Raw genomic sequence first — 24,430 nt, 5'->3', positions numbered from 1 at the left:
ATGCATGTACTTGCCCCCCCCCACCCCCCCGACCACCTTATTCTGGCTTCTGCCCTCTTCCTTTCCAGTCCTGATGAAGGGTCTCAACCTGAATTGTTGACTGTTTATTTCTCTCCACAGATGCGGCCTGACCTGCTGAGTTCCTCCAGTATTTTGTATGTGTTCGTCTATATTTGTAGCAAGGCATTCTTATTTTTGTACTCAAACCCTCTTTTGTGAAAGCCAACATACCCTTTGCCTTCCCAATTGTTTGCTGCAGCCTGCATTTTTTCTTTCGGCATAAGGTGTACAGGACACTCAAGTCTCTGCACATTAACATTTCCCAATCTAACAGTGAAGTCGAGAACTTCACATTTATACATATTTTACAACATCTTCCATGTTTTTGCATCTGCTCAATTATTTAAGTCACCTTGAAGTCTCTTTGCATTCACAATCCCACCAAGTTTAGTGTCATTGGCAGACTTTGAAAGATTACATCTGGTTCCATCATCCATATAAATGATTATCTGAGGCTTAGGCACTGAGCAAATTGGCCTCTGTAGCCTTCAGTGGTTCTGTACTCTCAGTGAGAGTGACTTTGGCACTATCTTCTTAGGTGACCACTGCCTTTGATTCCCTGTAGCTCTGTTGCTTGATAAGATTAACTACCATATCAGCTATTGCTTGATGAGGTGTTTCACTTGATTTTTCTTAAAGCAAATTATCCTTGAATGAAAGATGGGCAACCTGTTTTCACATGGTATGCAGCAGCATCTCAAAAGCACCATTTATCATTGTACCTATGGGCTTGGTGAATCAGAGGGAAAGTAATGGATTATTCTGCCCTAAACTAAAATTCATTTTCTTCATATTAAATGGGAATTAAAGTCAATTTCCATATTTTTGCCATTTAACAAAGAGGATACATTCCCCAGGAGTACATTCTGCTAGCAATAAAGGAAAATATTTGTTCTGTGCCACAGTTCTTTAAACTCCTGGAAGTATTTAATCCTTGTGCTTAGTAGAATGTGCTCCCACAGCAGTCTACAGGGTGAAAAACTGTTTAGCCTCCATTCCAGAAACAAGGTCCCTACAGTATCGGTCATTGAGCTGCAGTACATGGACGATATTTGCTGATGTGCATGCTGGGAAGCCCAGTTCCTAGTCGTCATTGACTGCTTCACTGAGACATATGAGAAGATGGGCCTTATACAAAATGAATGCAAAAACAAAGGTCCTTCGTTGTACAGCATTCCCCACCCACCCCAACAACTAAAATCCATAATAATATGCTTGAAAATGTCAATCATTTTTCATATCCTGAGAGCAATTGCTCAGGGAAACCATTCGTTGATGAAATTCACCTCCAGCTCTAGTGCAACTGTGTAACATCCTCATGGATTCAAGGTGAATCCTTGGCCAACAACTGTTCAAAATGTAGAGGGACCATCAAGCAGGTACTTTGGATCTCTTGGTTTGGAGAACCTAGAGGCCAAGCAGAAACAGCAGGAATGTAGCACCTCCCTGAATGTCTATCTACTGAAGCCAACAAGCACCTTCGGCCACACTTGTGACAATGTCTGCAGATCCCATGTAAGCCTTATTAGCCACCACAGAGCTTGAGTGAGAGCAAGTCATTACTAAATTCCATTGAAACTGCCTTAGAAAAAAGAGGCCTGCTGAGGATGTTCCAGTGTAACATGAATATTTAGTAAGTTCCATCCAAGTTATTCTGGCTGGAAAGCACCATTCCTGTTGTTAATTCATCAAACTCAGGCTTTATAATAGTTGTTATTAAATTGCAGCAGAGTTAAGTGTTAGAATGGCTAATATGAGGTATTAAAAGCTGATCAGTACATATATTTTTGCAGTAGATGTCAGTTATCGTTTATGCATCCATTAAAATTGCACACATATGCAAGAATATTTAAGGACTAAGTATGTAAGGTATAATAGTGCTGTCTAATTCGGACTAACTACCAAGGAATACAAAATATCTAATTTTCATTCCAAACTCTACAGTAAAATTAATTTCTGTAGAAATTTTTCAGTGTGCAAGTAAGTTCTTTTTATCAGCTGCATTTCTTTGATTTACTAAAGGTTTGAAGAGTGCACCAAGTGTGTCTGCTGCAAGCCCATCAATGCAGTGCTATTCCCAAAGGGTTGAGTGATTGAAGATATCCTGATGTAGTTGCATGTAAAAACTGGGAAGATTTTGACTTGCGTATGAAATAAATCTGTAAAATTCATGGTGTGACTTGCTATTCTCCCTTGAAAGCTCATCCACGTTTATTTCTGGATCGGACACATGATGGTTTTAACATCTGTAAAAGGCTCTTTATTAAAAAAAATACAACCAATGCCACAAATATTAGTCATCAGAGATGTAAAGAACTGGTGGCATGATGAGTTATGTGGGTGCAGTAATTGTATTTGATAAATAGTAATGAAGAGTACTGGCTGTAGGCAGGGGCTCTTATTTTTTTCAACAGATATCAAATTACCAAAGCAGAATAAAAATGATTATTGTGAACAGTGAGGTCGTGATATGATTATTGTAAACTGAGAATCAGGACAAAATGAGAAAGTTCACTTCTAGGAAAAATGCCAAAATTCAAAAGAATGCTGCATGATCAAAATCTTCTTCTACTTTCAACTTCCGGTAGTCCCTGAGATTTTTAATATTTTTAGTTACTACGGTGAATTTTAGGAACTACTGTAATCAAAGTGAAGATGAGATTTTTGAATTTGTTTTTTTTTCCCTATTCAGTGGTTTACCAATAATCTGAAAGTAAATTCTGAACTGTTGTTGTGATGGATTGCACCTGACATCTAGCTTGTGAATGGATTATAAATTGTATGATGACTGCCTGAAGGAAAGGCATGTTACTGTTTGTGGCTTTTGGAGCTTTAACTCTCCACGTGCTGAAACAGTAGTTTAATCTTGTGACCTGTTCTTGCTCCTTAAATTGTAAAAATTGCAATCACATAAAGGTAGCACATCAAAATAATCACAAGTGCAATTTTGAAGATGTGTGTTTGTATTGTGGAGGGTCGTGGCTGTCACGTGACAGCACTGCCCACTACCTGGTCGGAAGACACACCACTGCCAATCAAGGTTTGGCCCCACCCCACCCATCAGCACACACCTGACCATTGGTCCCTTTAAGCACCTTTATACTTAGCCTTGGGCCATTGACCTTTGTAATCGATTAGTCCTTGCTGGCACCGAGCCATTGGCCTTTGTCTATTACCTGGGCCAGACCCCCCCAGCCCTCCAGCACTATAAAGGGCGCCACATGTGCTCGGCTCGCTCCCTTTGCCAGCTTTGAGGGATCACCCCGCTTCACTCCAGGCTGAGTACTGTGGAATGGCGCTGGAGAAATCATTGGTGAGGTGTGCACTGTTTAAGGGTTGGGAGCGTTTTAGTTAATGTCCCTAGAATCATCGAGCCATGCCTGCACTGAGTCAAGGGGTGGGGGGTATCATGTTGGTTTTTCCTTGATTGTATGTACCTAGTTCATTGTGTGTGTGTGTGTGTGTGTGTGTGTGTGTGTGTGTGTGTGTGTGTGTGTGTGTGTATGTATGTATCCCCACTGCGATTTTCCCACACTCGCTATAAACCATGCACATGTGTGTGTTATTCCCGTTACCATTTGCCCACACTTGTCTTTTGTAAATAAAATCCTTTACTGCCAGACTGTGTTCAGATTCCTTGCTTTTTAGAACCCCCCCCCCCCCCACCCCCGAACCTGTTTCTTCACTTAGGACAGTGTTGAAGTTCACTCTTTTAGGCACATTAGTCATAATGCAGCTTTATTACCAGTGAAGCCTTTCTTGGTGTTTCTTTCATTCTCATTCCTTGAATGGTGCTGTTTGATAATGAATACGTTTTTGGTTCAAAAAAAATGTCCTTTGAGTAAATTGTGGATAAAATTTAACATAAACCTTTCAAAAACAAACCTCTCAAAAATTATTGTCTATCAGGAACAATTTCTTGGAGTAGAAGAGGTCGAGAGGGATACCTGATGGAGATGTACAAAATTATGAGAGACATAGATAGGGCAGGGAGTGGGAAACCTTTTTCCTTAGCAGAGGTGTCTAAAACTTGAGGGCATACGTTTAGGGTAAGAGGTTTTGAAGGGATCTGAGGAGGAATTTTTTTGCCTGGAGGTTGGTTGGAATCTGGAATGCACCCACTGAGTAGGTGGTGGGGACTCTCACAACATCTAAGAAATGCTAGGTGAGCACATAAATCACCAAAGCATAGAAATCTATGGACCAAGTGCTGGTAAATGGAATTTGTTATGGATACATACTTGTTGGTCAGCATGGGCACTAAGGGCCTTTTTCTGTGTGGTATGACTTTGATTCTATGACTCTGGCATTAAATGTGTTAAAAGTGGGGGCAGAATCTTGTGCTCTATTTCCCAAGTTAAGTTTCATTGAACTGAATTTCTGAAGTGAAGTGCAATGTTCTGCTGCTTTGTTATGCACTTAGTGCATGCATCTGAACACTAATTTGTACCCTGTAAAAAAAATTTGATTTTGGATATATATTTCAAAATCAGTTAAACTTCAATGTTAGCTTTTTCATTCTGAAATTCCATTCACCAGATGTTATGTTTTTGATTTCTTCAATCTCTGTGATTTAATGCCACTAGTCATGCTTCTGTTAAGTGCTTAACTCCCTTAATATACAAATGTCTCTACTAATTAGAAAATTTCAGCCAAGGTTCAAGTAACACGGCATTTTGGTTTGGCAATAGTGATTGGTTAGGCATTCATTCTTAATGAGCATAGGAATGGATCACACCTCTCTACTCTTCTGTAACATTAAAGAATGGAGTGCAGATTTAAGTGAAAAAGCACTTCGTATGTCAAATGTCATTCCTTTGCTTGCTATTTTAACAGATATTAATTGGCCATATTAAATAGCTAATAGAAGCAAGAGAGAAAGAAATATTGTATAAACTTGGCATTCATCCACTTAAATTGGTGATCACAATTATGAGATTTTGCTTCAGTTAATAAAAAGTCAAAAAGTAGATTAAAAGGACAGGCTTTCCAGGCCCTCATCAGAAAATCATCCTTGATAGTTTTAATTGCGCAATAAACGATGAGATTCTCAAAATTAGCATTTATGAATTACCTGCATAGCCTTTCTCGTGAAGCTACCTTGAATCAGTGCCATCTGTATCATTTTTCCCTTTCTCGTTGCATTAACTATGTGATTTCATTCTATGGCAACAAAAGTGACTTTAAACAATCAGGGTTAGGGCACATCCGGAGGCAAGGAAGATTGAAATTTAGATGGAATAAACCATTCAATCATCATGATTTGACCAAGGTAAATGAAAATCTCATAGCTCTATTTACAGTGGTCAAGATGGCCTAACAAGTAAATGCTTGACCCCAAGATGTGACACAGGCAGCTAATAATGCAATCCCAGCTCAGAGTAATCAGATTGAGCACCTACTGTCGAGTAAACTGAGTTCATTTCAATGTTTTCTATAAACTGTACATGATGTTCATGTGATGCAGATGTTGTGAGATTTGTAGTAACCAACAGCCAATGAAGGCAACATTGGTATTTTTCATTCACACAGGATGGTGTGGGTGATTGGGTTTGGGAGGGTGGGGGTGTTGGTGGTGGGAATCACTAAAGCTCATGGAATATTTTCAGCCGAGTGATGCTGAAGTGGTCAAGGATATAACTTAGAAGTTCATCAGGCAGTCTACGTTTAACCAAGACAGTAAGGAAAAAATACATTCACTGACCCTCCTCTTCATTTCTGTTAACACTCAGAAACTGAAAGGCTGTTCAATAAACAGGCCGATTAATTAAAACAGCAATGGTCTTTGTTTCCTCTGGATTTGACTCCTGGCTGACTTCCCTCATTCTACTCTTCATAAACACTTTAGCCCATTTCCTAACTCTACCAGTTCCTTTCAGTCTACACTGACTGCCGGTTAAGTAGTGCTTCGATTTTAAAATTCTCTTTCTTGTTTTCAAATCCTTCTCTACCTTTGTAATCTCCATTAATCTTTTAACTATTTGAGATATCAATTTTTTTTCAATTGAGAGCTCTTGAGAGCACCCACAGATTTAATTGTCCCACTATTAGTAGCCATTCCTTCAGCATCCAAGTCCCTTTGCTGGATCTCCCACTGGAAATCTCTCCACCTCTATTCTTCCCCCTCATGCTCCTTAAAACCAACTTCTTTGCTTAGGATTTTGATCATTTACCCTAATATCTCCTTCTGTGACTTAGCATCAACTTTTTGTTTGGCAACATTCCTTTCAGGTGCCTTGAGACAGTGTTGCTTTGTTGGTGGTGCTATATAAATTGCACTGTTGCCTTAGTAGAGTTTTGTACTTTAAAGTACAAAGATTGACTTTCACTTAATGCTGTAAATGTTCGTCACTTATTTAAACAATTTGGCTGAGAATGTACAAGGCATAGTTAGTGGATGACATGAAAGCAGATGGTATTGTAGACGGTGAAAAAGGTTATCAAAACTTGTAGGGGGATCTTGATCAGGTTAGGTAAGTGGGCTGAGGAATGGCAAATGGCATTAAATTCAGAAAGTATGAGGTGTTGCATTTTGGGAAGTCAGACCAGGGTAGGACTTTCACAGTGAATGGGAGGGCCCTGGGGAGCGTTGATGAATAAGATATAAGATAAGATGTAAGATATTTATGTATTTATTAGTCACATGTACATTGAAACACACAGTAAAATGTGTCTTTATGCGTTACTGAGTATGTACTGGGGGCAGCCCGCAGGTGTCGCCACTCTTCCGGCGCCAACATGGCATGCCCACGGCTCCTAACCTGTACGTCTTTTGGAATGTGGGAGGAAATGGGAGGGACCTAGGAGTACAAGTACATGGTTCCCTCAAAGTGGCATCACAGGTAGACAGTGTGCTGAAGAAGGCGTACAGCATGCTGGCCTTCATCAGTCAGGACATTGAGTATACGAGTTGGGACTCTGTTGCAGTTGTACAAGACGTTGGTGAGTCCAACTTGGAGTATTGTGTACCATTTTGGTCGCCCTGTTAAAAGAAAGACATCATTAAGCTGGAAAGAATGCAAAGAAGATTTATGAGAATGTTGCTGGGACTCAAGGGCCTGAGTTATAGGGAGAGGTTGGGCAGGCTAGGACTTTATTCCCTGGAGCATCGAAGACTGAGGGGTGACCATATGAAGGTGTATAATATTATGAGTGCCAGAGATAAATTGAATGGTCGCAGTCTTTACCCAGGGTTAGAGAGTCTAAAACTAAGAGGTCATAGGATTAATGTTTAAAAGGCACCTGAGGGGCAACTTCTTCACAAAGGGTGGTATGTATATGGAATGAGCTTCCAGAGAAAGTGGTTGAGGCAGGTACAATAACAACATTTAAAATATATTTGGACAGGTACATGGATAGGAAAGCTTTAGAGGGATATGGACCAAATGCGGGCAAATAGAACTAGATTAGATGGGCATCTTGGTCAGCATGGATGAGTTGGGCTGAAGGGCCTGTTTCCATGCTGTATGACTATGATTCCATGACTATGTGTGTTTGCGTTGAGATTAGGAAATCTGATTACAATACAATGTAACAATTAAACTTTCATGCATCATGAAACTTAATATCATCCAATGTTACTGATATTAGCAAGTTGAATGCAGGTTCAAATTTGAAATAGATCTCTAAAAATAGAATTGCCAGTGTTTCTAGTAGCAAGCGCCACATGAGCAGTATCTTCTTTCGTTTCTGAAGAGTATCAAACTTCCTTATGTATAGCAGATTGTTGTGTAATTGAGACTTAGCCAGTTTTGATTAGCAATGTTCTGCAAACACTGATGAGATGTATATCTGGGTTTTAGTAGTGTTAGTTAAGGGCAAAATATTATCCAGGTCCCAAAAAAAACATGTTGTTCTTCCGAGCACAAAATGATTTTACAGAAAACTCTACTTTCACTGTGGAATTGGTCAGGAGGACACATTATTGGTTACAATACTGGTTATAAAGAATCAGCTGTCAGTTCTACATAGCATAATGTTGGAGTAATCTTTATGCCTATTTCACTAACCAGAGAAGCTTTTATTTAATGCCACATCCTTGAACTATGTAATATTCATTCAATTATGTACTTGAATGTTAGACTAAATGAAATATTCCATTCCCCGAGTAGTGTTTGGGTGGGTGCAGTAGCTAAATATTTGCAGCATTGGACTGGCAATCAAAAAATTGGAGTTCAAATCTCATATTGGTGTGTTATGGATTCTATAAAACTCATAAGTCAACAGGAATGAAAGAGCTTCAGGATTATCATTAACTGATTCATTAATAGATTACTGGGGAGGAAAGTCGCACCTGTAGTTGAACCGGCCTACATGGGACTTCTCAAAATACCAGTGAAGGGTGATAAAATTCTGCTTTTATGGAATTGTCGGCAACTCTAGTATGAACAAACATTCTTGCTTTGTGTACAAGGAAATGTAATTTTTTTTGAATGAACTTGCTGGATTTGTTTGGTGAGTCAACACCCAACACCAACTTCACAACACCAAGTAATTGGTATAAACAGATCCTAATTTTGATCTCAAATGATGCTCTCAATTGCCTGGGCAAGGTTTTTACCTATTGTGTACACATCTGTACATGGATCTGGAATGAGCCATGCTATCCAAGGGCATAAGAGCAGAAAGAGGCTCCACGTATCCCATTCTTGCAGAATACGGATGTTCAAAGTTGGGGTCTTCTGTGTTTCACAAATAATTCTCCTTGATCTGGCTACCATTCAGTGATAAGTAGCCATATTAATCTCTGTTCATTTCACTTGCAGTTGTGGCCATATCTACCACTCACATTGTCTCCAAAGTAAAGACTGTGGGGTTCAAATCGAAGGACAGACAAGATGGACTTGCTACAAATGCAACTCTGGTAGTAAAGGAGGAAGGCGCCGAGATTTGGGATCAGATGTCAACAGGAGCCGTAGCACTTCCTTGGCACAGGTAAGATGCTTTAGAATAAAAGATGTTCCTTTGATGATAATGATATTTCCACCAACTTTCCTTATAGGATGTACTGTTGCTTACATGACAGAGAATAGAATCTTCCTTTCCCCAGGTATTTTAACGTTTTCTTCAAAATTAGTCAAATTTCCTCTGATATTTCAGTCTATTCTGCCTTATGTGTGATGATAATATGCAGTCTGAATAGTATCTCTGGATACAGTGCACCACACAGATCCTCAATTGCCCAGTTCTTCAATGTATTAAACTGGCAGGCTTATGAGAGCATAATAACAATTAATTGATTGGGAAATATAAACTCTTGCAATATGACATTCTCAGGAGGTTGGGGTGGAGGTACTTTTGTGGTCATCACAGTGTCCTGGATGCAATTGGTGTAATACCTGTTCTGGAAGGGATGGTTAACAGAAAATAACAGGGATTGTGTTTGCTTTCCAATATCATTCCTCGTCTTTGAATGGATTGTAATTGTATTGTTTACTGCCAAAATAGTAGAAGCTATAAGTAAGTTACTTACCTCTCTCTCTCATAAATGTGCACTTATGCAGGGCCAGATGGCAGCATCATGAATGTAAAAACGCACAAGGGTCTGTATAACTTGATGGATTACATCTTGCTTCCCTTGCTGAACTCCATTGCTCTAAACGTCCTTAGTCCGCACCATCTACTTGTATTAACTCCAATTCTTTTCTGTATAGTCAGTGGTCAGTCAACTTCCAGGGTCCTATGCTCTGAGCTTATAGCTAGTTTGATGATATTGGCTCTGTTAGTAAAGTAGTTTTTCTAATATTATAGATCAAAGCTTCTGGCCTGTGTTCATGTATAGGATAAGTTCAAAGCTCAGTTGAGTGCTTGGTTTCTTCTTCTTACACAGCCTCTTGAGATTAAGGATCTAATCCAGTTCTGTGGGTTCTGAAGTGGGTGATGAGACAATGTGGGAACCACAATCTCTTCCACAGATGGTGCAGGAGGTGGCTGGCAGGATGGGTGGATAGATGGTTTGTGAGGTGATGTGCTCTGTAAGGTCTCTGTAAGCTCCTGATACATGGCCTCGTTCTAAATGTCCTTTTTCCATTTTAAGGGTCATGGGCCAAGAATTCCCAGGAATCAGTGGGATGTTGCGTTTCTTCAAGGAGATTTTAAGCACATCATTAAATCTTTTTTTTTGCCCACCTGGTAATCTCTTCCTATGACAGACGCTCTCTTCTGAGCTCTGTTTTGGGAATCTGGTATCCAAGATATCATTGACATGGTCTGCCCACTGTAGCCAACTGAGTGCAACTAGGTTCTCAATACTTGGGGTGTTAGCCTTGGAGAGAACTGAAAGGATAATTTGCTTATCCTTCAGAATTTGGAGGATTTTCTAGAGACAGTGTTGGAAGTATTTTTCCAGTACTTTAAGATGGCTGCTGTATGTAATCCAGGTCTCAGAAGCAGATAAGAGGGCAGTTTATTAAAGGTGAAGCAAACAAATAAATATCCAATATCGAGATTACTTAAAATGCAGTCATTGAGGAAAAAATACTAAATCCAGTTATGCATAACCATCCAAATAGTTCATATATCCCATCACATTCCATAGTCATCTCTTTCTCCTCAGCCTCAGTTTTATACAAGGTTTCATTCCCTCAGTATGCAATAAATTCCATGACTCCACATTACAATATCTGTTCAGAACATAAATCACCCTAACTTCTTGTACAAATATAACTAGAACACAGATATATCCATACTGGCGAGAACTATTGAAGACCGTTTTCTATAGCTACAGTTGCAGACAAATTGTTTGATGACTTTCCAAACAATATCACCCTGTCAGTTGCATTGAAATTTTTAATTAAAAAATTAAAGTTAAAATTAAGTGTATTTTTTGCACACATACTTTTCAACTATTTCTCAATCTTGATATCTAACTGTTCCATCCTTTTGAAGCTCAAATTTGCTTTTATCTCTCTTGTCCTAAGCTGCTGAGATGTAACACACCACTGCCATTAATATCCACTCTGAGCTGGAAAAGGTACACACCAGATTTGGCCTCTTTCTTTGTGTCAGAAAATGTAAGGCCACATCAAAACAGTTCCACAAATAAACAGAGAAGGGAATAGAAGATATCAAGAAGCTTCTGAGTGGTTTTTGAGATGGTCTTTCGTCATCTAAATTTAGTACAGTTTAGCTGAGTTTTAACCATTGTTTGTGCATGATTGTCAAAGAGTGGCTGTACGAAGTAACTACATCTTTGAAAATGATCTGTCAAGGCTCTTCTTGCCGCAGAATTTTGCTCTTGTGTGCAGCCTTTCAAAGAGACAGCTTGTATAAAGTCGCACTTCACCTTGAGGTGAATGTTTGTCAGAAAGAGCATGCTGATGTTTACCAGGTGAATGACTGAGACTATATGCAGTGAAGCTCCAGAACCTTAAAGACTCAGCCACCTTGCCATGTCCTATTATCTGTATTGACAGTCACTCCAAACAAATTAGTGGTTTTCCTCCATGTAAGGTAGTCATAACTCGAGCAACTGCTCTCTCCATTAGCGAGCAGTAAACAGGAACTGTGCTTTAATACAGTTAGATCTAAATTGGTTCTAATCAAGATTAAAACAAATCATTATATATCAGATTATTGACTTGGATTTAGTGCTAGGAATAGCTCTGAGGCTATCACTGATCGCCATTTTTAACACCTGACATCTGTATGGACGTAATCAAACCTGGAAATCAGAGTGATTTCCATTCTGATTTCCTGGTTTAGTTATGTCTGTGTGAATGTCACATATTTAAACAATACCCCTTCAAGGAATTCTGCATTCAAACTGAAGAAGACCCTAAGTAAGAGAGTCATAGAGTTGTACAGCGCAGAAACAGGCCTTTCAGCCCACTGTGTCCACTTGACCATTATACTTAACTATACTGGTCCTAGTTAACCATGTTTGGTCCATAGCCTTCTATGCCTTGACAATTCAAGTGCTTGTCTAGATGCTTATTAAATGTTGTGAGCGTCTTCGCCAACACCGCCTCCTCAGGCAGTGCGTTCCAGATTCCAACAACCCTCTATATGAAAAAAAATTTCCCCCTTAGATCCCCACTAAACCTCCTACCTCTTAACATGTACCTATGCTTTTTGTTTTATACAGCTCCGCCATGGGGAGAAAAAAGGTTCTTCCTCTCTACCCTATCTACCCCCTCATAATTTTGTATCCCTTCATCAGGTCACCCCTCAGCCTCCTCCACTCCAAGGAAAACAAACCCAACCTATCTTGTCGCTCTTTATAATTGAAATGCTCCAATCCAGGCAACATCCTGCTGAATCTCCTGACATATTTAATGAATGCCTGCCCAGTAGGTCTTCATTAAGTATGTCAAATAATATCAGGCTGTTTGTTTAGATATAAATGATTTATAGTGGCCAGCAGCCTATCTGATACATAGAGTCATAGAGTTATACAGCATGGAAATAGGCCCTTTGGCACAACTTGACCGTGTCATTCAAGATGTCTATCTGAGCTATTCCCATTTGCTTGCATTTGGCCCATATCCCTGTTGACCTTTTGCATCCATGTACCTGTCCAAATGTCTTTTCAACATTGTAATTGTACCCTCCTCCAGCACTTCCTCTAGCAGCTCGTTCCCTCTATCCACCACCCTCCGTGTGAAAACATTGCCCCCCGCGCCCCCCCAGTCCCTTTTAAATCGTTCCCCTCTCACCTTTAAAACCTATGCTCACTAGTTTTAGACTCCCCTACCCTCGAAAAAAGACCGTGACTATTCACCTTATCTGTGCTCCTCATGATTTTATATACCTCTATAAGGCTACCCCTCAACCTCCTACCCTCCAGTAAAAAAAAGTCCCAGCCTATCCAACCTCTCCTTATATACTGAGTATTGACTTTCATTTGCATGCGGTCTCATTCCTTCTAATTTTAATTATTGTTGGAGATTTTAATAATTTACTTTCTCTCTCTTTCACTTTGTTCTTTTAATCTTGTCTCTCTTTCTTGGTCTTTACATTACAGCCTCTATATGTATATTAAAATTAATAAAGCTGAACCTGAAAATTGATATATCCAGCAATAGCTGCAAGAGGATCATTGCATGGTTGGCCTTTGACTGTTTAACTCAAAGGCCAATCACTGAAAACCTCAGTGGCATTCAAGTCCCAAGGTGTCAGGTGCTATTGCACTGCTTTCTATAACTTTGATTGTGCATTCCATCGGGGGCCAGATCTGAAGTATTAGGGCCAAGAAAATATTGATTCTCGGGAGCCTGATTAGGGCCTGCAGGGGTAGGAGCGGACATGGAGATGGCTAGCCACAGATTGGACAAGATCAGAGGTGAGGGACGACAGTAGGTGAAATGATGGTTGTAGCTGGTCACAGATTGTTGCTTTGCATTACATACATGTAAGTTCCGTATAATTTATGTTAATTTGCACTTATGTTAACTTGTGTATGTCATGTTTGTAATTGGAATTGCTTTTCACTCCAGAAAATAAACTGTGATAAATCAGAAGCATAGCATTGAGAAGCACAGCACTGCCTGTCCATATTTCTAGCCCTGCATGGTCCATTAAAGGTTCTTGCCAACGGAGACCAGTAGATGAAATGCTGCCCCGTTCTCTCACTCCCCTTCATATTTTGTGATATATGTCTTCCTCTACTCGCTCCCCTGCATCCACAAATTGTAATAGATAAAATCATACAATTCTGCCCTGTGTCTTGTGCCTACACAAGTCCCAGTTCCCTCATAGAAGATGTCACATCGTTTAGCTGTCTGATTATCGTGAGTTACAGTATAACAACCCATGACATTGTTTGGAAGCTGCAAGTTCAACACTGTTACTTTGCTACTGACCATAGAATCTGTGCCACTATTTCAGTGATGTCATTTGGTCAGGTTTAAAAGAAACATAAATTTGTGTAGTCCAGGTCACAACCTTGAAACCACTTTCACTGAAGCAAATGGTATTACTGTTCTCCCAAATTTATTGAACATTTTTCTTCAGCAAAATCATGAATTGTATAAACTAAGTAAAATAATGCTACCTATTTTTCTGGGGGATCTTCAGCTCAAAGCCAGCATAAGCAATCTGCAGACTGTGTGACCCCTTTTCAAGAAAAACTGAACCATTTTCAACATCAGTCCTCATTTTGAATTTTAGCAGCGATCTTGAATTACCAAGTGCTGTTCTGCTGGGGCTCACTGCTTTCAGACAGCTGAAAGTCTGGCAGTTTCTAGTGAGGGCAGTTGGCAGGTAGCAAAGGGAGAGGATGGAACCTAGCAATGGTGGATTGGACCTGCAGTGAGCCAAACACTTAAAGCAAATGACCTCCTTGTGAGGCCATCCAAAAAATGGTATAACTGGGTTCAGTGTATTTAACCCTGCTCATTTGTTCACTAGAATTCATATTAAGGTCCGATAACCAGTATCGGACCTTGACATGCACACTTAAATATGCTTTGAACCGGGTTCTGTGTGCCCATTTAAAGGGCTGCTTGTGGAGACCAGTGGTTGAAGTACTGCACCTCTCTCTCAGTCCTCTTCATATTGTGGCCTGTATCTGTTTCTCTACTTGCTCCTTTAAATTTTCAAATTGCAACACGTAAAAACTATTTTTATCTGTTGTCACTATGACGTTGCTGTTTGTGAGAGATTGTTGTGTGCAAGTTGATTGATATGATTCTCACAGTGTAATAGTGACTATACTTGGAAAAAATGTATTTTATTGGCTGTACAAACTCTTCGGGGCTTTGTGAACATGACCTGAAAGAGGCGGTATAAATGCAAGTCTGTCATCCTTTCACATAATTTGTGTTTGCATTAGTGTGTGTGTGTGACTATAAATATACAAGTCACATTGCATCTCTGCCTGAATCATGTGATGTATGTAAACCTTCATGTAAGCTTTATGTTATCTATACTACAAACCAGAGGACATTCAGTGATAAGGAACCTGAATCCATTTGTTTTGGTGTAGTAGCCACTTAAATCCAGAAAAAAATTAAATGCAACATAAACATTTGTGTTCAAGGCCAGAAGTAAAGAATATTAGCTTCAGCCAAAACTTTCAGATCAATTAAGGAATTTGACAGGTGCAACAATGGTTAAAGATAGAGTTAAAACATTAATTGATTGAAAGATTAAATATAAGATTGCTAAAATAATCACAAATAATAGCTGAATATTCAAATGCACATACTGCAGACAAAACCACCAAAAATGATATTAATAAGTGAAAATCCATGATGAAAAAAATAGTAATTAGGTACTTAATCCTACTATATCCTTAATTAAGAAAAGAAAATGACAAGTCTTCTCCATGTAATAGGAAGGTTTGGATATGAAAATATCTTTGTGCTGCAAACAGTTAAAGAGTTAACAAGTACTAGTCCACACTTTGGAGACATGATAAAAGAAGCTCCCACCCACTCAGTCTTCATGACAGACTCTGATGATCTACAGAGGCAGTATCGTTTGAATATTTGTGCTGATCAGCTAGTACCTGCGACTTCCTTGACAACTTACCATAGTTCATAGGAATGAAGTGGTGAAAAGCTACAGATGTGAGGCTGAGAATTTTTGAAACACTTTTATGAGAGAAATTGCTTCCTCAGCATTCTGAAGTCTTCAGTGAGCCCGAAATAGATCCAATTTCTGCTGTCAGCATATTCTTTAGGGCTTATCAGTAGGAGATCCAGTTTTGTGGTACCTGCAGAATCATGCATTATTAACTCACATAATACTTCCATTGGTATAAAATTTTGCAGGATTCAAAGTAGCATGAACAATGCCACAGAAGATAAATTACAAATATTTCAATTCAGTGATGATATGAACATCATGCCTATTTCAATATTATTTGCAAATGTGATTAAAAGTAGAGACACAATTTAAGGAAAACATTTATTCACATTCTGGTTCCTGGATAAACTGAAGTTCCTCTCTGGAAGGTGCATGAAGGGGAAGTTTTACCTTGCATGAGAACTGCACAGAAAATAAACCTTAAATGTGTTTGATTTCAATACTATATACTTCAATACCTTCAGTATGATAATTCCAAGCAAACTCATCTCCAAACTCCCAGACCTGGGACTCAACACTTCCGTCTGCAACTTGATCCTTGATTTCCTAACGAACCGCAATCAGTAAAGATAGACAGCGACACTTCCACCATGATTATTCTCAACACTGGTGCCCCACAAGGCTGTGTCCTCAGCCCCCTACTCATCTCTCTATACACTCATGACCACATGGCCAGATTCTGCTCTAACTCCATCTCCAAGTTTGCAGATGATACCACTGTAGTGGGCCGATTCTCAAATCATGATGAGTTGAAGGAGATAGAGAGCCTAGTTACATGATGTTATGACAACAACCTTTCCCTCAATATCAGCAAAACGAAAGAACTGGTCATTGACTTCAGGAAGAGGGGCAGTGCACATGCTTCTGTTTACCTCTGTCTGAGGTTGAGAGGGTTGAGAGATTCAAGTTCCTAGGAGTGAACATCACCAATAGCATGTCCTGGTCCAACCATGTGGATGCCATGGCCAAGAAAACTCACCAACACCTCTACTTCCTCAGGAGGCTAAAGAAATTTGGCATGTCCTCTTTGACCCTTACCAATTTTTATCGATGCACCATAGGGAGTATCCTATCTGGATGTATCATGGCTTGGTATGGCAACTGCTCTGACCATGACCGTAAGAAACTGAGGAGAGTTGCGGGGACAGCAGTGAGAGGGTATGAAATGGATTCAGCAGACAGGGTTAAAGATAATCCGAAGAGGTTCTTCAGTGATATTAACAGTAAAAGGGTGACTAGGGAGAGACTAGGTCCTCTTCAAGACCATCAGGGCCGCCTATATGTGGAGCCACAGGAGGTGGCCAGGATTTTTAATACCTAATTCTCCTCTGTGTTTACTAAGGAGAATATCATGGATGCCTACGAAATGAGGGTAAAAAGTAGTGAGGTCTTGGATCATATGCTTATTACGAGGAAGGAGGTATTTGCAGCCTTGAAGCTTATTAAAGTGGGCAAATTCCCAGGGCCTGACCAAATGCACCCCCAGACCTTATGCGAGACCAGGGAAGAAACTGCGGAAGCCCTTGTAGAGGTATTTGCTTCGTCATTAGCCATTGGGGAAATTCCAGGAGACTGGAGGGTGGCTAATGTTACTCCATTTTTCAAGAAGGGTAGCAAGGACAAGCCAGGGAACTACAGGCTGGTGAGCCTGACTTCAGTTGTAGGGAAGTTACTGGGGGAATTCTGAGGGACAAGATCTATCATCACTTGGATAGTCAAGGCCTGATCAGGAATAGTCAGCATGGTTTAGATGAAGGTAGGGCAGTAGATGCTGTCTGTATGGACTTTAGTAAGGCCTTTGACAAGGTCCCGCATGGCAGGCTGATCTAGGAGGTTAGGTTGCATGGGGTTCAGGGGGAGCTAGCGAGGTGGATTCAGAATTGGCTGGATGATAGGAAGCAGAGGGTGATGGTTGAAGGTCGATTCTCTGACTGGAGGCCTGTGACTAGTGGGGTCCCCCAGGGGTCGGTGTTGGGACCTTTGTTATTCATTGTGTATGTAAATGATTTGGATATGAATGTACATGGCACAATTAGCAAGTTTGCTGATTATACTAAATTAGGGGGACTTGTTGATAGTGAAGCAGGTTACAATGAATTGCAGAGAGATCTTGATCAGTTAGGGGGATGGGCTGATGAATAGCAAATGAATTTCAACTTAGATAAGTGTGACATGATGCATTTTGGACATTCAAACCAGTGTAGGACTTGCACAGTGAATGGGAGGGCACTGACGAGTGCTGTGGAACAGAGGGATCTGGGTGTACAAATGCACAGTGACCGCACAAGTAGACAGGGTGATGAAGGCATTTAGCATGCTGGCCTTCATCAATCAGGGCATCAAGTTTAGGAGTAGGAACATTATTGGTGAGGCCACACGTGGAGTATTGTGTACAGTTTTGGTCACCATGTAATAGGAAAGACATTGCCAAGCTGGAGAGAGTGCAGAAGAGATTTATAAGGATGCTGCTTGGACTGGAGGGCCTGAGTTGTAGGGAGAGCTTGGCCACACTGGATCTTTATTCTGACCTCATAGAAGTTTATAAAATCATGAGGGGTATGGATAAGGTGGAAGGTCTTAGTCTTTTCCCCAAGGTTGGAGAGTCCATAACTAGAGGGCACAGATACAAGATCAGAGGGGAGAGATTTAAAAGAGACCTGAGATGTAACTTCTTGAAACAGAGGGGAGTGAGTACCTGAAATGAGCTACCTGACGAAGTGGTTGAGGCGAGTACAATTGCAACATTTAAGGAGCATTTAGATAGGGGCTTGGAGGGTTATGGGCTGAATGTGGGTAACTGGGACTAGCAGGGAGGGTGTTATGGTCCACATGGACCAGTTGGGCTGAAGGGCCTGTTTCCGTTGTTAGGTACCAGCAACAATAGAAACACAATGAGCCATGTATAAATGTTAGAATCTATTTATTAATAACTACTTGAAATAATAAGAGAAATAAAAACGTTAGATATCAGACATTCACCCCAAAATAAACCCGAAGTGTGTGTGTGGCAAGTTCCCAAACCCCAAGTCTAGGAATAGTCCTCAAAGTTCAGTTCAACAAGTCACAGAGTAGAACGATGAGCAAAGGCTTCTGAAAACCACAGTAGAATGTAGAGAGAAGAAGTTTACAAAATCCACAAGTTCCACGATGGAACAATATGACGCCTCAATCACCAAAGATCTCCATTGCTTTTTTCCAAAATATCTGTCACACCGAGGGCACTTGATACGTGGCCGCCCACAGATACACCTGCTTTCCAGTACAGGTTAACGACAAAGTGGACTCCACAGATTGCTCCACAAATCCATACATGGATTTTACATTGACAGTCGCAACGATTGTTCTTCATCCATAGATACAGAGGCCGGCAATCACTGCTACCATCCCTCTCCCTCACTCTCCCCCTCTCCGCCTCCCCCTCTCCCTCTCCCCCTCTCTCCCTACCCCTTCGTCTCTCTGTGCGACTGCCAGTACGCTCCAGTTATAGTCATTTTTTTCACTCGCCGTAGTCAGATAAAGCCACACACACAGTACTACACAACTGTCCAGGTGTCTTAAAGGGACACTCACCAAGTAGCAACCTGGCTCGTGCTATATTACTCTATGACTATGAGAGTTGTGGACACAACTCAACACATCACAAACCAGCTTCCCCTCCATAGACTCTGTCTATACCTCTCACTGCCTCATTAAAGCAGCCAGCATAATCCCACCCACCCCAGACTTCTTCTCTTCTCCCCCCTCCCATCAAGCAGAAGATACAGAAGCCTGAAAGCATGTACCACCAGGCTCAAAGACGGCTTCTATCCCGCTGTTATAAGACTATTGAATGGTTCCCAAGGACAATAAGATGGACGCTTGACCTCACAATCTACCTCATTTTGACCTTGTACCTTATTGTCTGCCTGCGCTGCACTTTCTCTGTAACTGAAACATTTATTCTGCATTCTGTTATTTTACCTTGTACCCCCTCTGTTGTAATGAATGGATCTGTATGAACGATATGCAAGGCAAGTTTTTCACTGTACGTCAGTACATGTGACAGTAATAAATCAATTTACCAACTTTCCTTCACCCTGTGCTCAGAAGAACTTATAATTAGAAAAAAATAAAATGCCGAGAAGAAGGTCAAACTCCCGAACAAATATTCTCCATCTAAATGTTGCCTGTGTGAGTAATAAGCAATAAGAAATTAAAAAAGAGGCAATTTAATTGAGAGCTTGAAATGACACCATAACCCAAAAGGCTACAGCTCTAGAATGGCTTATGGATACTGTTGATATCATGGATTAAATAGGAACCTTTCATTCCATGCTCAATATGTTTTCTTTTATAACTTAGAATGATTTCAAGAAAATTGTAGTGTAGCAGTGATATTGAAATGACCTTTATTAAAAATGCTTGGAAACTGTTGCAGTGGTATTGTCATAAATGATTATAGAAGCGAGTCATTTGTGCTTTCTGCGCAACCTTGTATGAAAAGTGCTCAAACCAGCACCAGGTACACCAGTGTTTGAGTCAGACAGCTGAGATTAGACGTGTATATCAGTTAATGGCTTGAAATTAGATAGGAATGTCAGTTACTGGTTTCCTTTACACCTTACTTTGGAAAAAGTATGGAATAAAAGAAAACTCCAAATAGGATGGACTCACTTTGGCAGAAATGTTTGATGAAACGGGAGAGTCACATATTAATTTGAAATACTTCATGGGCTAATTATGAAAAAGAAAACACTCTAAAGGGATTAAAAAAATAAAGATAATAAAAACAGAAAATGCTAGAAATACTCAACTGCTCGGGTGAAAACATATGGAGAGAAAATCAGAATTCTCCTTTTAGATGGATGATCTTTCGTCAGAGGTGCAAAGCTTGGGGCTGGACTTGGCTGGCTGTCAAAGTTTGAGAGAGATGGTTTGTGTCCAGTAAGTTAATATTCAGTTCAGAGTATTAACTCAATCCATAGGTGATGACCATGTGCAAAAACCAATGCATAAGGTACAGACAAGAAATAAATACCCAATTCACAATTTGTAAACATATTCTAGTCGTTTTTTTCATATTATAAATTTGGATAAAGTTGGGGTTTTGCTGACTTAACTATTAAAGATAACCACACCGTTTATTTCTAATTTACACTGATGGAATATAAATGCAGTGCTGTCAGATATTTATCAATATCTTTGGGGTAGCTAAGTTGCAGAGGTTTACTGGACTGGACTGCAGTTTCCCTTTTATCCATTGCAGCCAAGAAGCTACAAATGCTGTATTCAACATTTAATTTGACTGGAAATCTCTGGAAAGTATCCTCTCTTTTCATGTGTAAAAATGATCATATTGTACAGGAGTGCTGCCTAGCTTTGAATTAAAGATAAATGTTGGAATCTGACTGATGAGCTAAAGCTATAGTTTAATTTGTAAAACAGGAGCAGGTATTTGTACCTGTGTATGTTGACAGGGCCAAAAGTTAGAATAAACCTACACTTAATGCAACGGCTGTTGTGGGAACCTCTGCCTAGGCAACTGCCTCCTGCACCACCCTGACTTGGATGAAAACATGGCTGGGCGGGTCAGTAGGTTCGCAGACGATACAAAGATTGGTGGCATTGTTGATAGTGTGGAAGATTGTCAAAGGGTACCGCGGTATGTAGGTCAGTCGCAGATATGGGTGGAGAAATGGCAGATGGAGTTTCATCCAGCCAAATGTGAGATGTTGCACTTTGGGAGATCAAATGTGAAAGGATAGTACACTGTTAATGGCAAGATACTTAACAACATTGATCTTGGGGATCCAAGTCCATAGCTCCCTGAAAGTGGCCGCACAAGCCGATAGGATGGTAATGAAGGCATATGGCATGCTTGCCTTTATTAGTCAAAGTATTGAGTTCAAGAGTCAGGAAGTTATGTTGCAGATTTATAAAACTCTGGTTTGGCCACATCTGGAGTATTGCATTCAATTCTGGTAACCCCATTATAGGAAGGATGTGGAGGCTTTGGAGAGGGCGCAGAAGAGGTTTACAAGGGTGTTGCCTGGATTAGAGGGTATGTGCTATAAGGAGAGGTTGGACAAATTTGGATTGTTTTCTTTGGAGCGGTAGAGGCTGAGGAGAGATCTGGCAGAGGTTTATGAGAGGCATAGATAGACGGCTGGTATCTTTTTCCCATGGTCGAAATGTCTAGTACATTTAAGGTGGGGGGGCGTAAATTCAAAGGAGATGTGCAGGTAAGTTTTTTTCCACAGAGAGTGGTGGGTGCCTGGAATGCACTGCCAGGGATAGTCATGGAGGCAAATACGATAGTAGTGTTTAAGAGGCTCTTAGATAGCCACATACATGTGCAGAGAATGGAAGGATATGAACATTGTGTAGGCAGGAGGGATTACTTTAGTTAGACACTTAATTACTAGTTCATTTAGTTCAGCGCAACATCATGGGCCGAAGGGCCTGTTCCTGTGCTGTAGTGTTCATTATTCTCCGTTCTATGTCCTAAAACTCAGAAAAATCAGATTTGAAAGATATTAATAACTTCAACTTTTAGGTTAAGCATCAATTCACACAAAATGTAGAAATTTTCAAGTGCAGATATTATTGAATTGTAAAAGGGTAACAGCGGAGGAGGCCATTGGTCATTTGAGTTGGTGCTGACTCGCTCACCGCCCTTTTGCTGTACCCTTCATTTCCCTTTTAAGGATTGACACAATTCCTTTTTGATATCCACAATCAAATCTGCTTCCATCACCCTGACAGTCAATATCTCCCAGATGCTAACTGCTCATTAGTCAAAAAAGATTTTCTTATGTCGCCTTTGGGTTTTATACTCCTTATGTTTTGAAATGAAAACTTCAATTAATTCTTCACTATATAATGGAAAAGATAAAATTGGTGGAAACAAATGTGTGTTCCCAGCTTGATTAATTTCAGTGGGATCAAGCATGTGGTCTGTAACTCTCTGTGGGGTGATGCTGTGCTTGGGTTGAATTGAGGCGTGTAATTGAGCTTTGGTACAGCTAAAGTTGTTCTTTAACCCATTGTGTTCACACATTTTGTTTCACTTCTGGCTGATAGAATGATTTCCTTCAGCCTCTCCTGATCCACCTGCAGGGAAACTAAATTTATAATGCTGGCCCCATTTCAACACCTTTAATCCAGTGTGACAGCCTCCCATAGTTTTGAACCAAAGCCCATCAACTTTTTGCCATCTGCTCAGTGCAGAAAGAACAATTTTGTTTTGTGGACTTTATAACAGAGAGTTAAATTGGTATTTGCCTTGCCTGGTTATAAGAATACAATGAAAGTTAACAAAGAGAATTCAATTTTTTTTCACTCTTAATGATATAGGATAATATTCAATGTACTGTCATAAAATGATTGCATTCCCTTAAAGATATCTATGCACCTTTCTCTCTCACTTCATGGAATTGGAAGAATTTCATGAAGTGGGAGAGAAAGATGCATAGATATGCATTTTTCTATGCATCTTTCCGGGCTTTGCTTTCACTCAATCCTCATAACCAACCTGTTGCTTGTGAATTTAGTAGTGAGGGCTTTATAGATGTTCCAGAAGGCCACATGGAATCCTTCAAAACTACCCGAAGAAATTCCAGTGCATCACACTTTCTGAGTTTGTACAGCTGTGGATTTGTGGATTTACTTTGTGTCAATTTAGAAGTTCCCCAGTTCCCCCAAGAGTGTTTGTTCATTTGTTCTTTATTTGCTCGGATCCCAATGTCTCCTTTCCTATACTTTTTCTTTCCAACTTTTTGCTCTCTGCTGTCTCTTTCTATTTGTTAGATTAAAACCAGCCAGTAACAATTGCCTTTCACTTTTAACATTTTGTTTCCCTTTTCTTCTTCTACCCTCCTCCCCCCTGCCCCCCACATGCCGTTCTTCAACACCAACTACTAACTAATCTCCTATCTCCCTTCTACCTCCTGAATCCTTTGAGGTGCAGGAGGCTCTCACATTCGTGCCCTTCATACCTATCAAATTATCCTCTCCCACAGGATTGAAAGGGCTCTTTCAAGGTCCCCAGCGACATCTTATTTAATTATGGAAAAAGTAATTTCCTGCTCCTGTACCTGCCCGCAGCTTTCGATGACATTGACTGCATTGTCCTCCTCCAGCACCTCTTCGTCTAGTTGGATGGAGTGTATTTGCCTGGTTTCTTTCTTACCTATCAAGTCACAGCCAGGGAATTATCATCAATAGCTTCTCTTCCTGGGACTGTTTGTTATCTCCGGTGTCCTCCAGTTGTATCTTGGACCCTTTCCTATTTCTCAACTTCTTGTGTTTTTTTAGTAATAAGATCCAAAAACAGGGCATGAATCTCCATATGTACACTGATGGCACCCACCTCAACAACACTTTAACCTATTTTGACTGCTGTCTCCAGATTGCCAGGCTGTTTGTAAGACATTCTATTACCGGGCCAGCAAATATTTCCTCCAAGTACAAATTGGCAGTAGTGAAGCCATCGTCTTTGGTCCCTGTCACAAGCTTTGTTTCCGCTCCACTAACACCAGCTCCTCCCTGAAAATAGTCTGACACCGGCCCAAACTCTGCCAACTTGCTGTGGCATTTGACTATGAGTTAAATTTTGTACCTTGTATGCTACAACAGCATTTATTTCTCCTCTGCAGTCTCACCTGGCTGTGCCCACATTTCACCTCATCTGCTACTGACAAAACCCAATCTAGTTATGTCTGAATTTGACAGCTCCAAATCATTCCTTATTTCACTCACCATATATCTGAGATCTTCCAGAGTTCTGCTGACTGCCTTCTCTCATACCATGTCTCACTCACCCATTGTGCTGGTGCATGCAGACTGCACTGGCTACCAG

General features: G+C 40.4%; 1 protein-coding gene across 3 annotated transcripts in view; it reads left to right on the top strand.

The window, feature by feature from the left end:
• The window catches only part of vps8 (VPS8 subunit of CORVET complex), a 458,303-nt gene that overhangs the window by 328,993 nt on the left and 104,880 nt on the right, over positions 1-24,430 (top strand). For all 3 annotated transcript variants that reach the window (XM_052016763.1, XM_052016780.1, XM_052016773.1), the window contains one exon: positions 8,826-8,994. In XM_052016763.1, the coding sequence (XP_051872723.1) occupies positions 8,826-8,994 (169 nt within the window). The remainder of the gene's footprint in view (positions 1-8,825; positions 8,995-24,430) is intronic.

The sequence above is a fragment of the Pristis pectinata genome, chromosome 1 (genome assembly GCF_009764475.1).
Source record: "Pristis pectinata isolate sPriPec2 chromosome 1, sPriPec2.1.pri, whole genome shotgun sequence".
Lineage (NCBI taxonomy): Eukaryota > Metazoa > Chordata > Chondrichthyes > Rhinopristiformes > Pristidae > Pristis > Pristis pectinata.
Note: the sequence above shows the minus strand (reverse complement) of the source record. Positions and strands in the feature narration are given on the sequence as shown.